The 22,646-nt window shown below is 40.0% G+C and overlaps 1 protein-coding gene across 1 annotated transcript in view; it reads left to right on the forward strand.

Annotated features, from left to right (window-relative positions):
- CSMD1 (CUB and Sushi multiple domains 1) overlaps positions 1 to 22,646 on the forward strand; it is a 1,580,412-nt gene that overhangs the window by 912,320 nt on the left and 645,446 nt on the right. The window contains exon 7 of the mRNA XM_040643176.1: positions 13,483 to 13,560. Coding sequence (XP_040499110.1) covers positions 13,483 to 13,560 — 78 coding nt within the window. The remainder of the gene's footprint in view (positions 1 to 13,482; positions 13,561 to 22,646) is intronic.

Below are 22,646 nucleotides of genomic sequence, written 5' to 3' on the forward strand. Positions count from 1 at the left end.
TTGTGCAGAGACTAGAGGAAGAAATTGTGGCTCTCACTACAGCTCATCCTTCCATTATTCAAAAGACACAGATGCTCCCCTCGCGTGGGCTGCTGTGAACAGAGCCCACGTCTGAAGGCTTTACACCACCGCCCCATGAAGCCAGATACCCAGCACTGCTTGCATGGCTACCACTAGGAATCCTTTGAGCTTCCCCAGGGGTCATGGAAGAGAAGTATGCTCCTATCTTTACGTGGAAGAATAAAGATGGGCCACAGATACCCTGCGCATGCTCCTACTGGGAGATACCATCCGGGCTTCAGAGCTTCAGCACCTGCTGAATGCCCTACGCCAGTTAGAGGCATGGAACAGTCTATGGTGGAGGGAAGAAATGGTTATCAGAGAGTTTATCGTTAGCGTTGCTCACCTGATCTGAAAGGATACACGTATATACTGAAGACCTTATGCAGATAGTTGACATTGAGCTTCATGTAGTAAACACCTTCTACCAATCTTACAAACAAAAGTGGGGGGGGGTACCAAGAGTGGCCAGAGAGATGTTCCAGCAGGTTCCCTCCTTTCCTCTACCCAATTTCTTCTTCTATAAATAGCTAGAATTAGGATCCTTTGGTCAAGACTCCTCACCCACATCAGTAAATTGTTTTTTAGAAAAGCTTCACTATAGGGCACCTGGGTGGCTCAGATGGTTAACCATGTGCCTTCAGCTCAGGTCATGAACCCACTGGGATCTAGTCCTGCCTGGGGCTCCCTGCTCAGCGGGGAGCTTGCTCCTCCCTCTCCCTCTGCCCCTCCCCTGGTTTGTGTTCTCTCTCACTCTCTCTCTCAGATAAATAAAATTAAAAAAAAAAAAAAGAAAAGCTTCACTTTGTCCACCTCATCCGTTGTATATAAGAATATCTTGACTGTAGCACCTTTGCCAACAATGAGTTTTAGCATACAAAAAAAAACATGTGTACTGACTTGGTACTTGAAAAATTCGATCTCATTTTTATTTGCATTTATTTTTTAAAGAGTTATTTATTTTAGAGAGACAGAGAGAGAGAGAATGAGTGGGAGGGGCAGAGGCAGAGGGAAAAAGATAATTCCAAGCAGACTCCAAGCTGAGCGTGGAGCCCAAGGCAGGGCTTGATCTTATGACCCTGAGATCCTGACCTGAGCCAAAACCAAGAGTTGGAAGTTTAACTGAGTGCATCATCCAGGTGCCCTTTATTTGTTTTTAAAACAATCAATGTGCTTATTCAATTATTCTTTAAGATTATCTTACTATTATTGTCTCATGGTCTATATATAATTTTATGGGGAGTTTGTAACTAACATATTTTTTTAATCTAGAAATAATTGTGCTTTCTTTAAACCATAAATAATAAAACCAGGATGTTTTATTATTTATTTATCATTAGGTTTGTTTCTTTGTTTGTTTTAATGATTATACACATACCAATTTCTCTGCTAGAAATTAAGACGACAAGACCTGGTCCTAATTCCTTGGGGACGATATTCAGGGTGTTTAGAGTTTGCTCCCCAGCTTCCTGTCAGTGGTGAAGTTAAGGGAAGAAGTTAAGGAAAGAAACACAATAACACTTCACAATGAATGCAATCCAGAATTGCTTTCATTTGTTATCTCATTTATTCTCACAACTCTGTGAGGCAGGAGACTTCATCTTTACTAAACAGAAGAGGAACCTGAGGTTTGCCCACATCTTAACCTGTCAAGGTGACAGCGATAACAAGTTTCAGAGTGTTGATTAGATCTCACATTGAACTCCAAAATCAATGTTGTCTAAGTGCGAGGGCTTTCCTATTAAAAGAATCATGGATTAGACAAATGTAAACCTGGAACTGCCCTCAGTATATGTCTTTGTCTGTGCAGGCTGCTATAACGAATTACCACAGTCTTGGGGGACTTATAACCAACACATAAGTATTCCTCACAGTTCTGGGGGTTGAGAAGTCCAAGATGCAGTTTCCGGTGAGGGTGCATTTTCTGGCTCACAGATCACAGAAGGGATAAGTGATCTCTCTGACCTCTTCAATAAGGACACTAATTTCATTCCCTAATCACCTACTGAATTCCTCGCCTCCCAACAGCATCACATTGGGGGTTAGGGCTTCAGCATATGAATGGGGGAGGGACACAAACATGTGGACCACAGCAGTATACAGCGCAGTGCATACCGAGTGCCCAGTGCCAGCACAGAGTGCATTCTATGTGAGCTAAGTCCACACCCGTTCAACCTTCCCCAACAGTCCAGCCCAGCAGCATGCTTTCCACTATGTACAGGGCATGTTGTTCACTCCTAGTACTGCTCTTGCAAGAGACGCACCGTCACCCTTACCTTTCAGAAGAAGACACGGAAGTCCACCTTGTAATAAACGGTAGAGAGAAGGCTGGGACTCTGCTCTGAAGTAAATACCATCTCCATTGTGTGCCTAGAACAAGGAAGTACAGTGTCAGGCTCCTGGAGATTCAAGCCCTTCATTTATCTGATGAGAAAAAGGATGAGGCCTTGGCTTAGGATTTCAGAAAATCTCCAAAGTGAGACTGAAGCTCAGAGCCCCAGATTTCTTAGGACGGTCGCCATTTCACAAAGTGGGGGCACGTGCTACTGAGCAAGGTGGCTGCTCAGAACCCAGCTGGGAGAGCTGGGGACATGGCGGTGGACAGTCTTTCCATGAGGTAAAATACAGACACGAGGAGTGTGTTAAGGAAAAAAGGCACAGAACCTTTATTGGAAACTGTGGATTTTCTGAAATAGTTCTGCTTGTAATAACCCTCTGGCTAAATTCTACATCTTAACACATGGAAGATGATGAAGTGAGAAAAGCTGTTTCCGGGGCACATGATGTAACTCTTCTCCTCCCTCCTTCTCCTCCTCCTCCTCTTTCTTCTTCTTCATCTTCTCCCTTTCTCCAGAATGTCTCCAATTGGTATGCCTTCCTTCTCCCCTCTTGTATCCTTTCGTCCTCTCCATCCCCTCTGTTTTGAAGACAATGACCTGAAATAACTTCTGTTGGGGGGGAAAAAAAACAATAAATCACTACAGAGCTAAGAAAAACGCCTTTCAATCCCAATGTGTTCCAAGTTAAATCCTAAAAGTTCTTATCCCTGATAACTTAAATTACAGGGAAGTATATTATTTAATTGAGGTCCATGATTTGTTAAGTACAGAGAGACAAATAAAGTTAATTTTCTTCCTTCCAATAAAGACTTTTATTGTAATTACCTTTAAGTTGGTAAAGAATCCAATAACAAAGTCTGCGTGGGTATCCCACACTAATCCTTGGACTCCCTAGACAAGATCATTGGTGCAATAATATAACTTCCCATAAGAAAGATTTATCTTCCAATTTAATAGTGCTGTCAATTCTGATATTCTGATAGCCAGCCAACAAAACATATCAATAATCAATCTTTGAACATTGTATAGTGAATAAATATCTCAGACTTCCCAGGTGCAAAAGATTCCTTATAACACCAACCTTAGAAGGTGATTTCTTCAACAAAGAAAGGACTCTGGCTGATGAAAAACAAGAAAAGTAATAATGAAATTTGAGAAGGTAATTCCTATAACTTGGGTATTAGTGACCCTCAAAGGTCCATATTTAAGGACATCACAAAATCTAAGAGAAAATGTAGGAGTATTTAGTTATGGTCAAACTTACAAAGAGAGCTGCTGGCAAAATAACCTAATAAAGAAAGAGCAGTATATATATAGTAGTATGTATATATACGTACTTTGTATATATAAATATATAAAATATATTATGGTAGTAATAAGCTCCCCATAAAATGATGTATGGACCATGAGATAATGATAGTAAGAGTTATCTCAAAGAATAAATGAATAAGCACATTCATTAATTTAAATTCATAAAAATGGATAGCATTTTCAACTGCCAAGTTAGTAAACGTTTTTTTTTTTTTTGTTTTTTTTTTTGCTAAAATTCAACATTGGCAAAGGTGTTATAATCAAGATATTTTCTAAATAAACTGCAGACGTAAACTGGTACAATTTTTCTAAAAATCATTTTAATACAACAGATTAAAAGGTTTGACTAAAGAATATTAATTCTAGCAGTTTATTCCATGAAAGTGGTCAGAGCTTGCTGATATGGTCAAAAGGTATTTGGTGTTATATACAATTGTAAGAAGTGAGAAAAAGCTAATGTCTGATCATAAAGGAACTAAATATATGGAAAGCATTTTTTTCAAAACTATTCAGTGACCTCAGTAAATCTGATTTAAAAATATAAACTATGTAATGACAAGGAAAAATGCTCAAAGCAGTCATAAAAGCAGAATAAAAATGTATTTACAGTTTTATTTGTATTCTATAAATATCATATATGTGTCTTTACCTCTATATCCCTACTAACTTACATATGCTATGCACATAGATAGGATTGGAAATAAATACATAAAAAGTGAAAACAGTAGTCATCTTTAGGTGATTTTTTTCAGTCACTTTTGTTTTCTTTCTGATAATTTTTAGGTTTTCCCAAATTTTCTGCCATGTCCACATACTACTCAATCATAAGTAAAAACATTCTATAGGAAAGGAAAACTAACGTTGTGTGTGTGACTCAGTGCCTATCTTTTGTCACGATAGGAGCAATATTAACAGATGTTAAAGCAACTAGCATACAAGTTCATTAAATGATTTCTTCAGTAATTACTTAAAGAGCAAATCACATTCTGATTTTGAAAATTTAATGTTATAAGAAGATATATCTAGGGACGCCTGGGTGGCTTAGTCAGTTAAGCTTCTGCCTTTGGCTCAGGTCATGATCCCAGGGTCCCAGGATTGAGTCCCACATGGGGCTCCTTGCTCAGCGGGGAGCCTGCTTCTCTCTCTGCCTGCTACTACCCCTGCTTGTGCTTTCTCTCTCTAACAAATAAATAAAAATCTTAAAAAAAGAGACATGTCTACTAATATACAAATATTTAAGTATTACATATTGTAACAAAATGCTTATAAAAATAAAATTTTGAAATGTAAAGTGTGGTTAAAGTAAGTGGTATAACTTATAAAAGAGGCAGCACTGGCCCCAAATCAGACGCCAGCGCTGATAATAGCTCTGTCACTCAAACTGTGTAACCTAGGATAAATTATTTAACCTCATTGTGACTTGATATTTTGCTGGAAAGGATTGTAATTACAGTGTAACTCTTACAACATTGTGATGGGATAAAACAGGATGTATACACTGTACTTTTTGTAGTTTTAAATAAAAATAATTTTAAAAATGATTACTCAATAATAATAACATAACAGTAATGATATTTTAGTGCATGACCTCAATACTTCTGTTGAATATTGGCCCAGGGAGTTACAGGGAAAGTTTAAGTACAGGACAATAAACCAGGAAGTCTGGGGACAAGGAGTGGCCAGTGAGCTGGGGGGACAGTTGGGAGCCTGTATGCTCTGGGGGTGCGTGGGCACCCTTGTGCAGCAGGAGCTGACTGGGTCACCTGGATCACCGCTACAGTGGGGGAGTGCTAGTGGAGAAATGACCAGAAGGTTTAGCAGCAGGGAACATAGGGCTCATCTAATTCAGGGCTGTTTTCAGATTCCAGAGAGGATGGGAGGGGGCACAGCAGCTCCCTTCTCTGGTGCCTGGCTTTCCCTTCTCAGTCCCCCGGGGGGTTAAGTGGGAAGCAGAGGCTCCGCCTCCTGAAGAAACATCGGAACATCCCCAACAACCTAGGTCACAAAGCCTACGTCATTACTTATGATGCCTAATTTGTAAATTACACTTTATTATAGGTGTGTGCATATAGGACAAATCATAGATCGGATAGGGTTCTGTGCTGTCTGCCATTTCAGGCATCTTCTGGGGTCTTGGAACTATTTCTGCAGGTAAGGAGGGGACTGTTGTACCAATATAACAGTTCATTTGAGGACTTTCCTCTCCCTGCTCCCTAGGAAAGGACAGAACAGGGATGGTGTCCTCTATAGGGGAGTATGGACCATGGAACTCTTCAGTCTCTTTGCATGCTTACTTTCTTGCTGCTCCTTGGTTTTGTTCTGTTTATAATGATGGGAAGCAAAGCAAAACAACATGTTTGCATGATAATGTAATTGATCCAGCAAAAAAGAAAAAGGATTATGCAAAAGGAGGAAAAATTCCAGCATGATGTTTTCTGGTGCTGAGCTGTGGTGTGGATGTGGAGATTCCGGTGTTAGCCAGGAGAATGACTCCACCTTCCATGATAACAGCCATAATTAGAGTATATGCTTACACTGATGTTCATCGGGGTCCACAGGAACCGTACTTTAATAATTAACTAACAATAGGAAATTGAGTCAATACATAGATATTTAGTGATTCTTAGGTTGTGTAACTATGGATGCATTTTGCTTTGTAGTTTAAAAAAATTTTAGGAGAAACTGGGTGGCTCAGTTGGTTAAGCGTCTGCCTTCAGCTCAGGTCATGATCTCAGGGTCCTGGGATCAAGCCTGGCTCAGCGGGCAGTCTGTTTCTCCCTCTCCCTCTGCAGCTCCCCCTGCTAGTGCTCTCTCTGTGTCAAATAAATAAATAAAACTTAAAAATAAATGAATAACAAAAATGTTTTAATGTGTGTTTAAAGTGATTTGAATTTTGAGCACTCATAAACAACAATGAAAGCTAATGAAGAAATGTTAAACGATTTGGCTGTGGGTGCTAGGTGATTAGCTCTATTAATGAAGCAATTGAATATTTTGAAAGCATTTCTAAAAATTAGGGTATAAATGTTCTTAGGGGGAAAAGTAAGCCTTACAATAAAAGCATGCAAGCCACGGGAATTCCTCAAGATAAATTACTTCCAAAACATTTATTTTTCTGTTCAAAAACGATTGACAAAAATCAGATAATCCAAGTTTAGTTATCTCTAACAGAAAATGTTCCCAACAATGCATGAACCAAAAAAATTTTTTAAAGAATGCTGTTTCTACTAATTCAAGAATAAATTGACCTAAAAAATGAAATTTGAAATAAATCATATTTACTAAGGGGACGATATAAAAGGACAACATAGATACAGAAGATTAATAGCTTATAGGCTATAATTGCTTATCAAATTTAATAAAAACCTATTGATTAAATAACTGCAAGATGAACAGAACAAAAATATTTCTGACAATAAGAAAGCTCAGTTTCATTTGTATACATGTCATATACTTGTGTTTTATATACCTATATATATTAGATATACTTTTATATTAAATTAATAAAATTAATGAAATTATGAGAATCCCCTGGGTCAATACTAAGTACAATAAACAGGGTTTCTATTTTTAATGGCAAATCTTGAGTTCTTCAGATGTGTTCCTAGTTGGTGTATATGCATGAAACAATTTCTTCTGTGGTTTGTGAGATTTCTCAGTGGTTTCTGGACCTGTATTTAGTGCATTAATTTTGTGTGAAACAATTTTGCATTTCTCTTACTTACTTGAAATGATCTGAGCTCTCCATTACAGGGAAAGCACTGTTTTAGACACTGGTACAGGAAGCTCCAGGGGTATCAGTCATAGAAGATATGACTTGACTTCCTAGCAGAGGTCTAATAAGCGTGAGAAGCTCTGTGATGTCTCTTGCCAGGGACAGGGGAGGGAACCTGGGAAGCATCCAGGACTGAGCTTGGTTAGGAGCCAATCACTGACACAAGAAGGCATGGATGTTCCCTTTGGAAAGGATAGAGAAAGCAGTTGCATTATATAGGAACAGTAATATTTCTCTTTCACCTCATTGCCACTTTAATCATGGTTATGACCTTTCCCTGCCCCAGTCTGCGACTCTGTGCCCTGGTCCCCAGTGAAGATGCTTTTGCCTTCCTGGTGCAAGTTCACGGAGGCTCCCTCCCCCTTCTGTTTATCTTCCTGTATCTGCCTGTGGAATCACGGCTCCCCCTTCATACCTGGAGAGCAACTGCCGGAGAAGTTCTGTTTGTAGAGATCCAGATATATCTTTTTACATCTCAGGCTGATTTCGCCGGTGGTCAGAATGGCCTGGTAGATATTCAGCTCGATTCAGGGGACCGATTGAAATAGGCTCCCCTACTCCTCCGCCATCTTTCCCCCCTTCCCACTGTCATTTCAATATGGTGGTGGTTCTCTCAAATTTCCAAACTACCTGAAGTGAGGTTTAACCTAATCCTGAGAGATTATACTTAAAGAAAGAACAAAAAGAGCAAACAAAAAGAGAAACAAAATAACATATCCTTGTTGTTGCTCTTTTTCAATCTTTTGTAACCTCATTGCCATTTTATTTTATTTTATTTTTATTTTTTTATAACAATATTTTTTATTATATTATGTTAGTCACCATACAGTACATCCCTAGTTTTTGGTTTAAAGTTCCATGATTCATTACTTGCATATAACACCCAGTGCACCATGCAATATGTGCCCTCTGTAATACGGGCCTGTCACCAGCCTATCCCATTCCCCCATCCCCTCCCCTCTGAAGCCCTCAGTTTGTTTCCCAGAGTCCATAGTCTCTCGTGGTTCATTCCCCCTTCTGTTTACCCCCCCTTTCTTCTTCCCTTTCTTCTCCTACCCTGAGAGATTATAGTTAAAGCAAAAATAAAAAGAGCAAACAAATGAAACAAAATAACATATACTTGCTGTTAATCTGCAAATATTGTCCCTAGAATTTTTTACTTTCTTAAATGTGCTTATAAGAAAGGAGGGACTGATGACAGCTATTTGAGGCCATAGAATCTGGATTACTGAGAAATGATCTGAGGTAAGATAGACCAGTGAGTCTCAGACTCTAAGGTTAGCATTTATCCAGCTGCCTCTTCCCCCCAAAAACAAACTAATGAAGAGGAAGAAAAACAAAATAAAAAATAAAAAATAAAAAAAGCAAAACTGGGTAGCTGTGCTAAAAATATGGAGACCAAGTCTAGCTTTAGAGTTCCTAATTCCATACATCTGAGGTTGACCCAAGAATCCTTATTGTTATCAATCAGGACATGTGATTTTATGATTTATTCTAAGACTTGAGAATGAATGGGCTAACCACTTTTATCCATGGACAACTTCAAGCTCTTGGCAGTTTGTCCTGAGAGAGCCATCTTTCTGTAGAAGCCCCCATCTGCCTGCCCCATGCTCTTCCTCACCTCCTGCATTTTTCCCGGTGAGAGGAACTCTGAGTCCAGGTCTGAGGGGAGGCGGGGGAGGAGCAGTAGGACCCTGGATGGAGGAAAAGAGGGGACCATGAGAGGAGGGACTGTTGGAGGATGCAGAAGTCAACTGTCCTTTCTTGACAACTTTGCACAGAGCTAGTGCTGTGCAGTCAGAAGACCCAGTGATTTGAAACAAATCAGGACTCAGTGGAGCATATTGTCTTCAGCAGGGCCTGACCATCTTATTGAAAAAAAAAAAAAAAAGTCCTTGGTGGATTTAGCTTCACACAACTACATATACTTATTTGCAAAGTTCCAGAATCTATCAGACTCCCAGATCGGTCTTATATATTTAAATACCATTATTGTACCCTGAAAGCTACTCTTTTTATTTCTCTTTATTTTCTGAGTGCATCGAGTCCTGTTTGTTCTATCTGTTTATTTTGGGTGACATTTGCTTTAGTTTTATGCTCTTTATTATCTCCCATTGATTCTTCTGTTCATTATTTATTGTGCATTCATCTCCTCTCTCCTGAGTAACTTCAAGACAAAGTTATTTCAGCACAAGAAAGTGGTTATGATGGGTGACACACACCAAAGAATTCACCAGTTCAAATTAAAACATCCTTCCAAGGACTCTGACAGACAAGATCACTGCAGCCAACAGCGCTGTGCTGAGAGCAGGTGCCAGACCTCATTTTCCCACCCCACAGAGATAAGGATGAGGCAAAGGGCAGATGAGGAGGGCACAGGGAGGGGAGACTGACTCCTGGTGCCCGCTGTTGGTTCTCCACTGGGCAGCTGGATGTTAGGTAGCAGGATGCTCCATGGGAGATGTTCTTTACGGTTAGCACCCTTGGGAGGAGGAGAAGGCAGCAAACCTGGGCTTCCCTGAGGTCCTAACGAGCCTCAGCGAGGCACAGGGTACTTGCAGTTGCATCACTCATGGTTGGCTACGGCATTGGCCGTAATGACCTGCTTCGGCCGTATAACCACATTGGGCTAATTTCCTCATTTCTCATCCACACTGTTGGGAAGAGCTCTTCAAAGTCTATAAACTACTTCCCTTTTCCCCCTATTCACCTGGTGAAATTCACAGGAAAGGGACTCACGCTCATTGAAAAGTTTCAACAACCGAGTTTATGGTATTTAAGTGATTTGTCAGGTTACATGATCATATGAATGGGGGTAGGATTCAAAGTCCAATGCCAGACCCCTTTGGATGATGACAAGAGGGGAAGGCTCGCAACCTCCATATCCCACTAAACATGTAGAATCATCAAAAGAGATCATGGGAATAAGAACATCTTGGGGAAAAAAAACTGATTCAACAGTCCTTTAGGTAGAAATAGTACCAACTTGCCATTATTTTGGTATAATGGTGATGAATTGGTTCCAAAGTGAAGGTCAATAGTGACAGTACTACCTACAATCATATCTGACTCAAGTCCTCTTTTCTCGTGGCTGGTGGACATCCAGTGTCAGTTTCTCCCGGGTTTCTCCCCTTTCCTGACACATACCAGGTCACACAGCACCCACCGTATTTCAGGCTGGTGCTTCCCCATTGCAGGAGTGCTCCTAAGTCCTCTAGTACCCCGCACCCCATGTCTACTGACCCAGCAGCCTGTAGATAGACCTTCCCTGCCTCGTTCTCAGTGCCTTGGCAGCCAGTTCCTAAATGTCCAGATCCCCTGCCACAATATCTTACCTGTGGTTGTTGTGCATCTCAGCCTTGGTGAAAGCCACCACCCCTCACATAACTCATCTGGTGGAGCTCTGTCTTGGCCACTCCCAAATCCCCAAATCCTGAATCTGCTCAACTGCCAACATTTCCCACTCCTTCCAAAGCAACTTCCTGTGATTCCTTCCTTGGGGGAGGTTTTTTCCAAGCTCCCTTCCACCTGGAAAGGTGTTGTCAATGCCAACATGGAGGAACTACCTCTTTACTCAAATGTAAAATCTTGCTTTTTAAGGGGGAGGTGAGAAATGAGAATCAGCTTGTATTCTATTTCAAAAAGAAAAAAAAAAGTATCAATAGACAAAGGTTTTCCTTTAACTTTGGTGACACTCAATTGACTTTGAAGGCCACGTCCAAGGCTGTCTTCCATGTTCAGCTTCCTTCCAAGTTATACATCTTACCCCCTGTGCACTTTAATCAAATCTTTGAGCCTTGGTTTCCTGGCTTTCTAATATGAATAAAGGTCTGCATAAAATATACATGAGTTGTGAGAGAATTAAAAACCATAGTGTTTGAAGATGCTTCTCAAAATGTAAGTTGTTAGCCAATGTCCTTGTGAAGCGTGAGGTGAGAAGTGGGGTATGGGACTCTGAGAAGCAGAGCTGCAGAGACCTCGTCACCAGAGGGTCAGAAAATCCAATATCCAGATGGTGGCAGAGTGGAAAGGGAACAGAGTTTCAGTGACAATGCCACGGAAGGACAATCCCAGAGGACAATTTCTGGGGCCACAGCTAGGGCAAACATCTGACCGCAGAGCTAGGAAAGTAATAGCAAGCACCATCATGGACTGAGTCTACCATGTTCAGGATAGTCTGCTACCCGGTATTACATTCACTACATCTAAACCTTCCTTACACAGTTTCCGTACGTCTGCTTTCAATATCAGCATGCCTGTTGTATTAGGGCTTTCCAGAGAATCAGAGCTAATAGGATGTATATGATTTTTTATAAGAGATTGGTTCTCACAATTATGAAAGCTGAGAAGTTCCAAGATCCGGAGAGTGGGAGGGTAAGCTAGAGAACCACGAGAGCTGATGGTGTAGTCCCAGTCCAGAGGCTGGCAAGCTCAGGACCCAAGAAGAGCTGATGTTTCAGTTTGAATTTTAATGCAAGAAAAAAAGCAAAACAAAACAAAAAACTAATATCCCAATACAAAAGCAGTCTGGCAGGAAGAATTCTTTACTATTCAGGAGAATGTCAGCATTTTTTTTTTTTCTATTCAGATCATCTACTGATTAGATATGGCCCACCCACATTAGGGAGAGCAATTTGCTTTACTCAGTTGATCTAAATGTTCTTTTTAAAAGATTATTTATTTATTTATGTATTTATTTATTAGAGAGAATGGGGGAGGGGCAGAGGGAGAGAGAGAATCCCAAGCAGACTCCATGCTGAGCTTGGAACCCAATGCGGGACTCGATCTCATGATCCTGAGATAATGACCTGAGCTGAAATCAAGAGTCAGAAGCTTAACTGACTGAGCCACCCAGGTGCCCCAGTTGATCTAAACATTAATCACATTCAAAAACACTCCCACAGAAGCTCCCAGAATACTGTTTGACCAAATATCTGGATACTCTGTAACCCAGTCAAGCTGACTCATTAAATTAACCACACACCCACTTTACGGATAGTTTAACAGAGTCTGAGTTAAGTAACTTATCCAGACCACATAGCTACCAAGTTTTTAGCAAAGATTTGAACTCAGGTCTGCATGCTTTCAGCTACTCTAGGTCCAGTCACGTTTATGTAAATCATAACTGTTTAAATTAAATATTACATGTTTTTAATATAAATATTATTAAAATATTTTAATTTAAATAACAGGAATACAATTTCAATATTTAAAACATAAACGTTTAAAGTATTATTTTCTGTTTTCTTCCCATAAATGCCTCCTATTTTTTTTTTTTTCCAGAAATGACCAGAAAAGAGGAACTTCTTTAAGTGTCTGATGCAGGACCTAGAATAATTAAATTACTTAAATTTAAGCCTGAGAACTATGACCTTAGAAACCAATCTCATATGTGCTTTTTGTTGTTATTGTTGTCTATAGGTAATAAGCGTCTGGAAGGATTAACATTCTTTTATTTCACATTTTATTGAATATCTTATCCCCAGTACTCAGAACATGCTTTCCCATGTCAGCTCCCCATCAATACATATTTGCTAAATTTTGAGTGATCAAATAACTACATGAATAAATAAATGAGCAGCTTTCAATTTTATCTAAAAATTATCATGAATGTAGCAAATTTAGAAAGCTCTATCGTCACTACACGTATGTCTAGAGAGCAATCCCCCTGAGTACTTGGTGGAACGATCATGATTTCTAGATTTGCCATTGCTAGTGGTAAGTTCAGATGGAGAAGCTAAACCATTTCACATGTTATTTCTAGCTTCTGACACTGCTGTTATAAGATATGATCTTGCTGTTTGATAGCTTTCTATTAATTACTTCACAAGCTCTTATACTTCATTTTCTTTGCATCATTAACCTCCTAGAATGTGTCCCCTTTTCCAGAGCTTGATAGGTTAACCGTCATGACTGGAAATGCCGTGAGGCTAAAGCACTAGTTTATGGTATCTCTTTGAGTCTTACCTACTAATGGCTTTATTTGGTTTCTTTCAGTGAAAAAGGCAATTGAACTGAAGTCAAGAGGAGTCAAGATGATGCCCAGCAAGGACAGTAGCCATAAAAACTCTGTCTGTAAGTCTTCTTTCTTTTTATAAGAAGATTGATATGTCAATTGGGGGTACACAGAGGAGAGGATGGATGGGTTCTGGAGAAGTAATTCTATAAGTTGATTTTTTCGCTTCATCTCTTGCTACTTTTCTACCTACAAAAGCATTTTCTGAAAGAAAGAATATGCACTGGCTTCACATTGTTGGGGAAGAACGTCACATTGACATTCTCCTAAATGAATCTCCTAACTGTATCTTAAATCGGCCTTCACTCCATGTCTTCCTCGGTCACTGTGAGGCTGGACCTTCCAATTCCTCCCGTAAATAAGTGTTCTGCTGTCAGGTGTTTTGATCCCCGTTTCCCTCTCCATTCATGTATACACCACACACCCAGACGGGTGGGTGAGATATAGAAGTCTGGTCTTACCATTTGCCTATTAAAACGTTCTGAAGAACTGGTCTGAAGAATAAAATAGCTTTAGGTCAATGCTTGAATTCTTCCAAAGAGAAAAAAAAAAATGAAGACCATGCCCACATGGGTTCCATTTGAACATGCGTAGCACATGGCAGGTACTCAGTCACTAGCTGGATCTCTGGCCAACTACTTTGCTGGTATCTCCTCCTGGAAGCCTCTCATTATTCCTTAGCTGAAGAGACCACCTTGCCATGCCTTGGATGATGTCTCTGTGCTTCTCTGCCAGAGTGCTCACTCTCCTTCCACTGAATGCAGAACTCCAAGCGATGCTTAGAGCCTCCCCCTCTGAAGCCTTTGCTGACTCTGCCAGGCACAGTTAGTTCTTCCCTGGTTTTGTTCCCCTGGTGCCGTGTTCCTACGTCTGTTACAGCATTTACTTTGTCACAGCTTCACTGTGGGTTTACCTGTCCCACTGATCAGTAGGATCCATCAGCAGGTACCCAGGTGGGTGTTTTTCCAGTGTGGTCCTTTCCCATGCACCATGCTATTTTTAAGACATTCAAGCTGTTGGGTTGCCTTTTCTGTTCTTTCCTGATGACGTCTTTTGGTGTCCCTACTTACCTGCTCTCTTGGTGCTCCTTATGCACTGTTTGGGATCCATGCATTGTCTCTTTTCCCACTGCCTAGCATTTAGTAGAAGTGGAAGGCTTAGGATGGACATCTAGAGCTCCTGAAGCTCAACCAACTCTATTTTTATCTGCATGATATATTGGGCTTCTGCAGGGAGTTTTATCCATGACAAATATTCCATAAAAACTAATAAATAAACAAAAATAAACCACAATATACATCTTTTGAAAATCACTTTGTAGGTTGACCTACCTCTGCTTTCTCAATATCCCTATTCTATGATGTCCTACCCATCGTTTATGTAACAATGGTCCATTAACTATATGATGACCCTGTTCTGTGGCAGTTGAAGAGTACAGAGAAGTAGATGCAGACCCCTGACAATTGTCTGTGTACCAATGGTAGACTGACTATATGATGACCCTATTGCCCGGGCTTGAAAAAGACAGAGAAGTAGACACAGACCTCTAGGATGTAAGCGTCTGATACAGGGTGTATCTTAGATCTTTCAGGCTATCCTAATACAGTACCCTAGATTGGGTGATTTAAATTTATTTCACATGGGTCTGGAGGCTAGAAAGTCTGAGATAAAGGCAGATTCAAGGTCTGGTGAGGACTAGCTTCCTGGTTCATAGATGGCTCTCCTCTCATTGTACTCTTGTATGGCAGAGGGAGAGAGCATCTCTCCTGTCTCTTTTTATAAGGGCATTGATCCTATCATGAGGGCTTTAGCTCATGACTTACTTATTTCCCAAAACCCACCTCCAAAACCATCACATTGGGGCTTAGGATTTCAATAAAACAATTTTGAAAGGCACAAAGATTCAGTCTATCAGATGGTGGATTCCCTAACCTCTGACTAACTCAGGCACTTAGGTACCCCCCCCCCCAAATCAACCCATAAATATTTTCACTAGACATTCTGTTTGATAACCATGGAAAGTGTCATTCAAATTAAATTGGACTAAAAAAAAAAAAAAGGATGGAATCCAAACCAAGGCAGAAAACAATTGAGGGGTAGAGGAAGAAAGAAAGGTTTTTAATAATAAAGTTTTGATAGTTTTTATTGTTAATTTCTAATTCTGGATGTTCAATAGGGTGGGACAAGTGGTACTTATGATTTCAATTTTTTTTTTTTTGTAGTTGAACACCTTACAGAAATGACCCACAGTGATATAGAACCACACGGCAGGTGAACCCCCTATAAAATCCATCTTAGGTCTGACATGAACTTAACTGCTAGAGCCAAACTTAGGTGGAAGCTTTCTTTGTAAGGAGAATGTCTCTGTCCTTACCTGAACAGGACATGACTGACCAATGCCTGGTTTGAGAAACCATTCTGTCCTTTCTCTCAATGGTATTCAACTTTTGTTTTTAGTCAGGCATGAGACTTAATTATTAGAAAAAAATGAGGGTTGAAGAACCTGAGGACCTTCTCAGGTCAGCGATGTAATAAGTGATAAAATGTTATTTCCGTGTAAGGCGTAACTGGAAAACCAAGTGGTGTGTTTCCTAGAGAAATGGACATGGGTTTTGAAGCTAGAGAGACAGGATCCAGTGGTTGTAAATGCATGAAGGATTGCCAAGTCCAGGTTTCATCATTTATGAAATTAAGACAATAATGGCGTTTGTCCAATAGAGCAAGGTGTTTGTAGATTGCCCATTCCAGAATGTGGTGTAGGATGGGAGTTCATCAGGCCAAACCCATCATGAACTTTCCATCTAGAAGTGGGAAGAAGAGATGAATGTAAGTAGAAGGTCAGCCAGGAATTTACATGGCATGGGGGGGGGGGGGTTTACTCTACAGAGGAGGAGGTAAGATCTAGACCACTGAATTTATTTCTGTGATCTTAGAATAATAGTTTGGCCAATCATCAGAGGTGAGCCTAGGACACAGAACTCTCTAGCATCCCAGCTTTATCCCAAGAGCTGGGTTCTCATGTAGAACGCAGTCTTTGATGTTCTCAAAATTAAATCCAGGCATACAAGTATCTCTTGTACTGTTTACACAATTATCCTGACCTTGGTTCTTCCAATTGAGAGTCTTGGTAAATGGATAACAAAATATCTATTAAAGATGCTTAGCATAGGGTCCAACACCCATTTCTAGCTCTTGTCCCACTTCACCCTCTGCTGACCTGTTTTAGTGTTTTTCATTCTATTTCAACGTGTTTTGATATTGTGCATGTGTCTGTCTTCTTCATGAGATCCTGCACAGAGTAAGAGATGTGACAGCCATGACCACACGATTACCTTTTCTACTCCAGAATCATGGATGTTGTCTGCCGTGCAGTGCTCACACATGCTTACCTAATGAACGCCAAACATGAGCAGACGCAATAACAGTGGTCCGCTCATGCACTCAAGTCATGTCCATAACAAGAGGCATGTAGCAGCTGGAGGAAAGCAGAAACGTGAGACCTCCTGTTACCTCCTGCAAAGTCCCCTTCACCCAGCTGTGCTCCAAGGTGCAAAGGCCCAAGGTCACAGCTTTTCTCAGACAGACTGACCCTACATGATCCTTTCCCTCTGGATTTTAGTGCTAATATTTTCCCCCATATTGCTTCCAGTCTAAAGGCTGATAATAGCCTGGCTCTTAATTACTAGTTCGTGAGTTACCATACTGTGCCTAGTGGCATCTCTGGATTTACTCTGATATAGAACAGCCCCTTTGTAAGTAATCGTGCCTTGTATGATTCTCCTCCAGAGTGACTCTGTTTCCTGTTGGGACCCTGTTGAAGATGATAGAAACTGCTCAGGATTCTGGTCAACCACAGAGGGCAAACTACCCAAAGATTCAGGTGTTTGAAAAGAAACAAATGAACAAAAACACTAGGCTAGGCAAGGAGTCATGCTTTCTGGCAATATCGATCCAAGCTTAACCAAGTGCAGAGAGGCAGAGGCCCTGGCTAGAGAAAAGGTAGGATGTGACAGATGACCTCAAGGGACTCGTGATTTAATGACAGAAGGCTGATATCATGATAGCAGTTAGATCATGACAGGGCTGAAATGAGGTCAAATGTACCGTGTTTTATAGCAACAGCAAGTAAGGATTTTATAACTTGCACATTAAAAAGTTTATACTAATGTATAGTAGCTGGTACGTAGGTTAAAAACAGATAACCCTTGTTCCATTTGAAGATAAACAGTGCATATATCTGGATACACCACATGGTCCAGATTCCAGCCTCTTAGCACATCTTTTTCTGGGCCAGCATGTATTTTTTCCCTAGACCCACCTTGATTATCCATTTTGTCCAAGATAAGCTCCGTGAGAACAGAGTTTTGCTCAGGGAACCCCCTTTCCAGCTGCTGTCCTACATGGAGTTACACATTGCACTTCCTCATCCTCGGATAGCCCAAGTTAATGAGCACTTAGCTTGTATTTACTAATTAGAGGAAGAAAGAGAAAACACATGAAAGGTTTATTTTCCCTGTTGTGGAACAAAAGCCCTACACATTTTCCGTTCTACTCTTCTCGATGGAATTGATGAATCTTGTGAATTTTGCTCTGGAATCACTATGTTGGTCAGTTTATTCAGCCAGATCTGATTTCGTGTACCAATTAACCCTTAGTAATTCTCATTAATCCTTAACATGCATAAACTTAATCACATAGGGTAGGGTAATGGCATAAGCTATGGAGTTCTCTCAGCCCTCTACATAATGAGGGCAATTGATTTCCTACATTCACTCTTAGAATTAAATGACATAGAAGTTTATTTTTTTTATCAGGCTCATTCATTATTGCTTAATAATGTTTTCAGAAAATCTCCAAGATAATTAAGGCATTAATTCTGCCTATTGCTCTAAATTTCTAATTATTTTAAGCTTTGAAAAGATTGCAACATAAATGGGGGCATCGTGCAACAGAAGGGCATCTAGAATGAGCTCAGTGACCATTCCACCCCGATCTTTCTTGCTCTCACTGAGGGATCCTGGGCTTGGCTTTAGTCTGAGATTGGATCCTCTCAATCCCAAGGGATTATTAAATTGCCACTGCCTATTTTTAAATGATGGTAAACAGTAGACATTTCTTCTCCCTCTTCTTTTTCTTGGCTTTCTCCTCAGCAGAATACAATTTTAGCAACCCCAAGTGTGAGAACCATGAGGCTAGATAATCCGTTAGTGTCCTTCTAACTCCAAAATATAAAAATCTGTAGGGAGGAGGATCAACAAAAGCCTCAGTTGTTATTTTGCAGCTAGAGATTGTTTTCCCCATGTAAAGTTAAAGACAAATGACTTTACAAATTCAATATTGATGTTGTAAGTCGCTCAGATGAATTGATGGCACGTGCTGTGTATTGACCTCTGCAGTCACAACAGTTATCCCCAAGGAGGGCAGGACATTTGATCGGAATCATTATTTAATGTAAAGTAAAATAAAACATTGTGGAGAAACTGAACTATATTATGCATTGTCTCATAAGCCCTTGGGTAAAAATAACACCAGAACATTATAAAATAAATGACCTAGAATTCTTCTACATTTGACTATAAACCATTTATTTCATTGCCTTTGTTTCTATGGATAATCAATTCTTTTTTCTACCTTGAGAAAAAATACTGAAGCAAAATAGTCCAAGTTGCCAAACAGACAGTCCTGTTAATGAAAAGCAATTGATTGAATATTGTCTTCTATGATGATGTTGAATAGGTCCATTTTTCTCTGGCTTTTCTTTTGTCTCAGAAATAATCATTTGGAAGGGCAGATTTTAAAACTTTTGTAGCTCTGTTTTTAGAATGACACTGCAAAATGATGTCTTAACTACTTTATACAGCGAAAGATACAATCACAACTGTATAACATGTGAGTTACCTTTTTAACACGCTGTGACTGCTTAATCCATTTTCTAAAATATAACATTATAAATGATTTTCCATCTGCCTGGGGCCATACTGCACTTATCCACTTATCACTGTAATTGCTACATTCATAGACTTCATTTTTCTTAAGTTTGGAAAAATTTAAGAACACGTTGAATATGCTAGTTTGTAACATTCTCTTTCTACTTATATTCAGATGTGTTCAAAAAAAGAATTAATCTTATGTCTTGCATAGTTTCTTGTCTTGTCAGATTCTAAGCTTAGTAAGGTTATCACAAAGGGCTCAGTCCAAGAAGAGACTCTTATATCAGCCTTCTCTCTGTAAGCAGTAACTGATGGGAAAGGAAGGGAAAGGGAAACAGAAACCATTAATTCTCATTAATGGGGTTAAAACAAGAGATAAAGAAAAGGCAGGTCATCCCAATAGCTGTCATCATTTGGAAAGCAGTTCTTATATGATCCACTTCTAGAATGGACTTCTCTCTGGATTTCCAGACTCTGACATCCACTTTCCCATCCAAAATTTTCATGTCAGTATGTAATAGGCTTCTCTCCCTCTCACCAGGCTGCTCCTTTGCCTTACTCAGGACCTACAACCTGATGACTAGCCTCTTCCAGGAGCCATCAAGCCTGCTCTCCTCCAGCACACATCAAAGGCCAACCTTTTCTCTCTACCTCCCAACCACCATTGGTCCTGGCATGCAGTACTTCATGAACATAATCTAGCCTCCCTGTCTACCTGTTTCTCCATGGTTGACCTCCACACCATCACCAGAGACATCTGGGAGAAACAGCAATGGCTTGTAGTCATTCTGCTCTAAACCCTTCAAAGCTTTCCATCACAGCCCCAATAAATCCAAATCCCTTAGGAAGACCCACAGGACCTCCTTACATCCCTAGTCCAGCCCGTCTTCTTCTTGCCCTCATGGCAAGTTGTAAGGTATTTGGTAAAGACCCCAGACATTCTTCTACCTCTCTCTGATCCTCTGTTTTCTCAGATGTCCTCAAAGGACTCTCTTCCCTGCCTTCCTTCAGGCCATTTCTCAAAATTTACCTTCTCTGAAAGACTTTCTTTGGTTATCCTAACTTCTACACACCTTGCCCACCTACCACTTTATCCCTCTTGTTCCTTGGTCTGTGTTTCTCTGTACGGCTTATAACATGTCATAGCCACCATGCATCTATATTTATGCTGTGCATGCGTATTTAGTGTGTACATTTATATGGATACGTATTTGTGTGTATTCTTATGTATTTCCTATCCCTCCACTCCCCCTACTAGGATATAAACTCCTTGAGGACAGAGGTTTTTTTCTGCTTTCTTCACTGATTATTTACCAAGTAGCTAACAGAGTCATGGGCACAGAACAGTTGCTCGACAAATTTGTGCATTGAACGACTGAGTTTCCGAGTTATGCGGTAGCCGAGAGCCGTATGACAAAGTGATGTTCACATTTTTCTTCAATTATGTCTTTGTATTTCCCATCTTATTCATGCATTCAATCATCACACATTGAGGGAAGGCCAGTAGCTTAGGCTGTAGCTTAGGGCTCCTTCCCTAGAGGAAATTACAGCCTAGTGTTGTTTCTAGTTATGTAAGTGTTTATCAACGAATGATTGTTGTAATAAACGTAGCAACATTTACTGAGCTTTGACTAAAGACAGAAATTTATTTTTTCTAAATAGTAGATCAACCCATAAAAAATAAGAATCTACAGAAAGAAAAAAAATCTACATAAAGAGAAGATGTAGAACAATATTAAATTAGGCAAGTGCAATGCCAACCGAGCCACCAGATCTTCTATATTCCACCTCTTTACTGGCTGGGTCACTTGAATGTCTCATTTATAGACATTTGCTTGGCATTGGTCAAAAGAGAAGTATATTTATCATCAAAACAATATGTATTATATGCAAAAGACAGAAATAATTGAATGACACATCAATTAGAATAAAATTCTGTGTTCTTAGAACATGATACCCACTTCATGTAAGGAAACATTAAGACTGTGAGGAATTATTGTTTTCAAGTTTCTGTTATGAGTTGATGAGTTAGTAGTGGAATCTTACTGTCAGTCCAGATATTGTGCTCTAGGAGGTCAGAAAACACTCTGTGATACATGATTTTTCCTCCTTGCCACTACTGAATGAGTCCGCCTGTCAGTGAATTACTGGGTGGGACATGCCTGCTTTTGGAGAGGTCATTTGAAGAATGGGGTGGAGGGCGAACAGGGTTCCTCCAGCATGCTTGCCTAGAGTCAGAGACAGAGGTGGGCTGGGACAGAGGGAGGGGTGAGGGCAGGAGAGGGGGGTGAGGCAATGAATAACGCTGAATAGCCCACTTAATAGGACCTCTAAGACAAGGCTACCCAGGGAACAGAGTCATCCTTCATCCCTTAATCTTACGAGCTGTCCGTGATGCTGTGTGCCTCCCACCCCTAAGACTTTATCCTGGAAGATTTTCATCAGGCCCTGATTGCCCAGGTATCTGCATATGCGGTGGTTCTATTAATCCCCAAGGGAATCATCTTCAAAAATTAACACAATTTGCCTTACCTATTCCCAAAAAACCATGTTTTGTTTCATAATAATATTGTTACAGTCACTACGCGTGTTATTAAATTGCCAGCAGTGGCACTCATCATCGGGTTTTGTTTTTAGGGGATCTTCTTGTTATATTATTAATGGGTGATTTATTTGAATGGTAGTAGACTACAGTGATTTGTAATAGCGCTACAGAAAAAGCCATGCCTGCTATTCTCTGTGCTGGGTTTCTGGCACTAAGTGCTCTAGATCTTGCTTTGAAGCAGATTTTGACAGTAGGAAAAATAATAGCCCCATTAACCTCTAACAGTTGTATAAAGGTTTAATAAAACACAAGGGATAATTGCCCCAATCTACTTTGTTCTATCATAAAATGCAATAATATGGAGTTTTGCAATTGTTAAAGATCCTTGTTTTCTTAACAAAGATCCATCCCCATATAGCATGAATATACTAGATTGCATAAATTGCTTCATAAATCAGGTAAGTAAATTATGCTTGCAGTTTCTAAATAGGCCTTTGTCACTGCAGGAGCTAAAATATCTTTTAAAATGTTATGGAAACTCTTGCTGCAAAGGGAAGTGCTGTCTGGATACATGAGGAAGAATAGCATCACTGGTAACTAGAAGCAGAAGTAGGTGGTTCATCAATTATTTAACACACCATTTACATATGTAATTTCTTAAGTAACCAGA

The sequence above is a fragment of the Ursus maritimus genome, unplaced genomic scaffold (assembly GCF_017311325.1).
Source record: "Ursus maritimus isolate PB19 unplaced genomic scaffold, ASM1731132v1 scaffold_28, whole genome shotgun sequence".
NCBI lineage: Eukaryota > Metazoa > Chordata > Mammalia > Carnivora > Ursidae > Ursus > Ursus maritimus.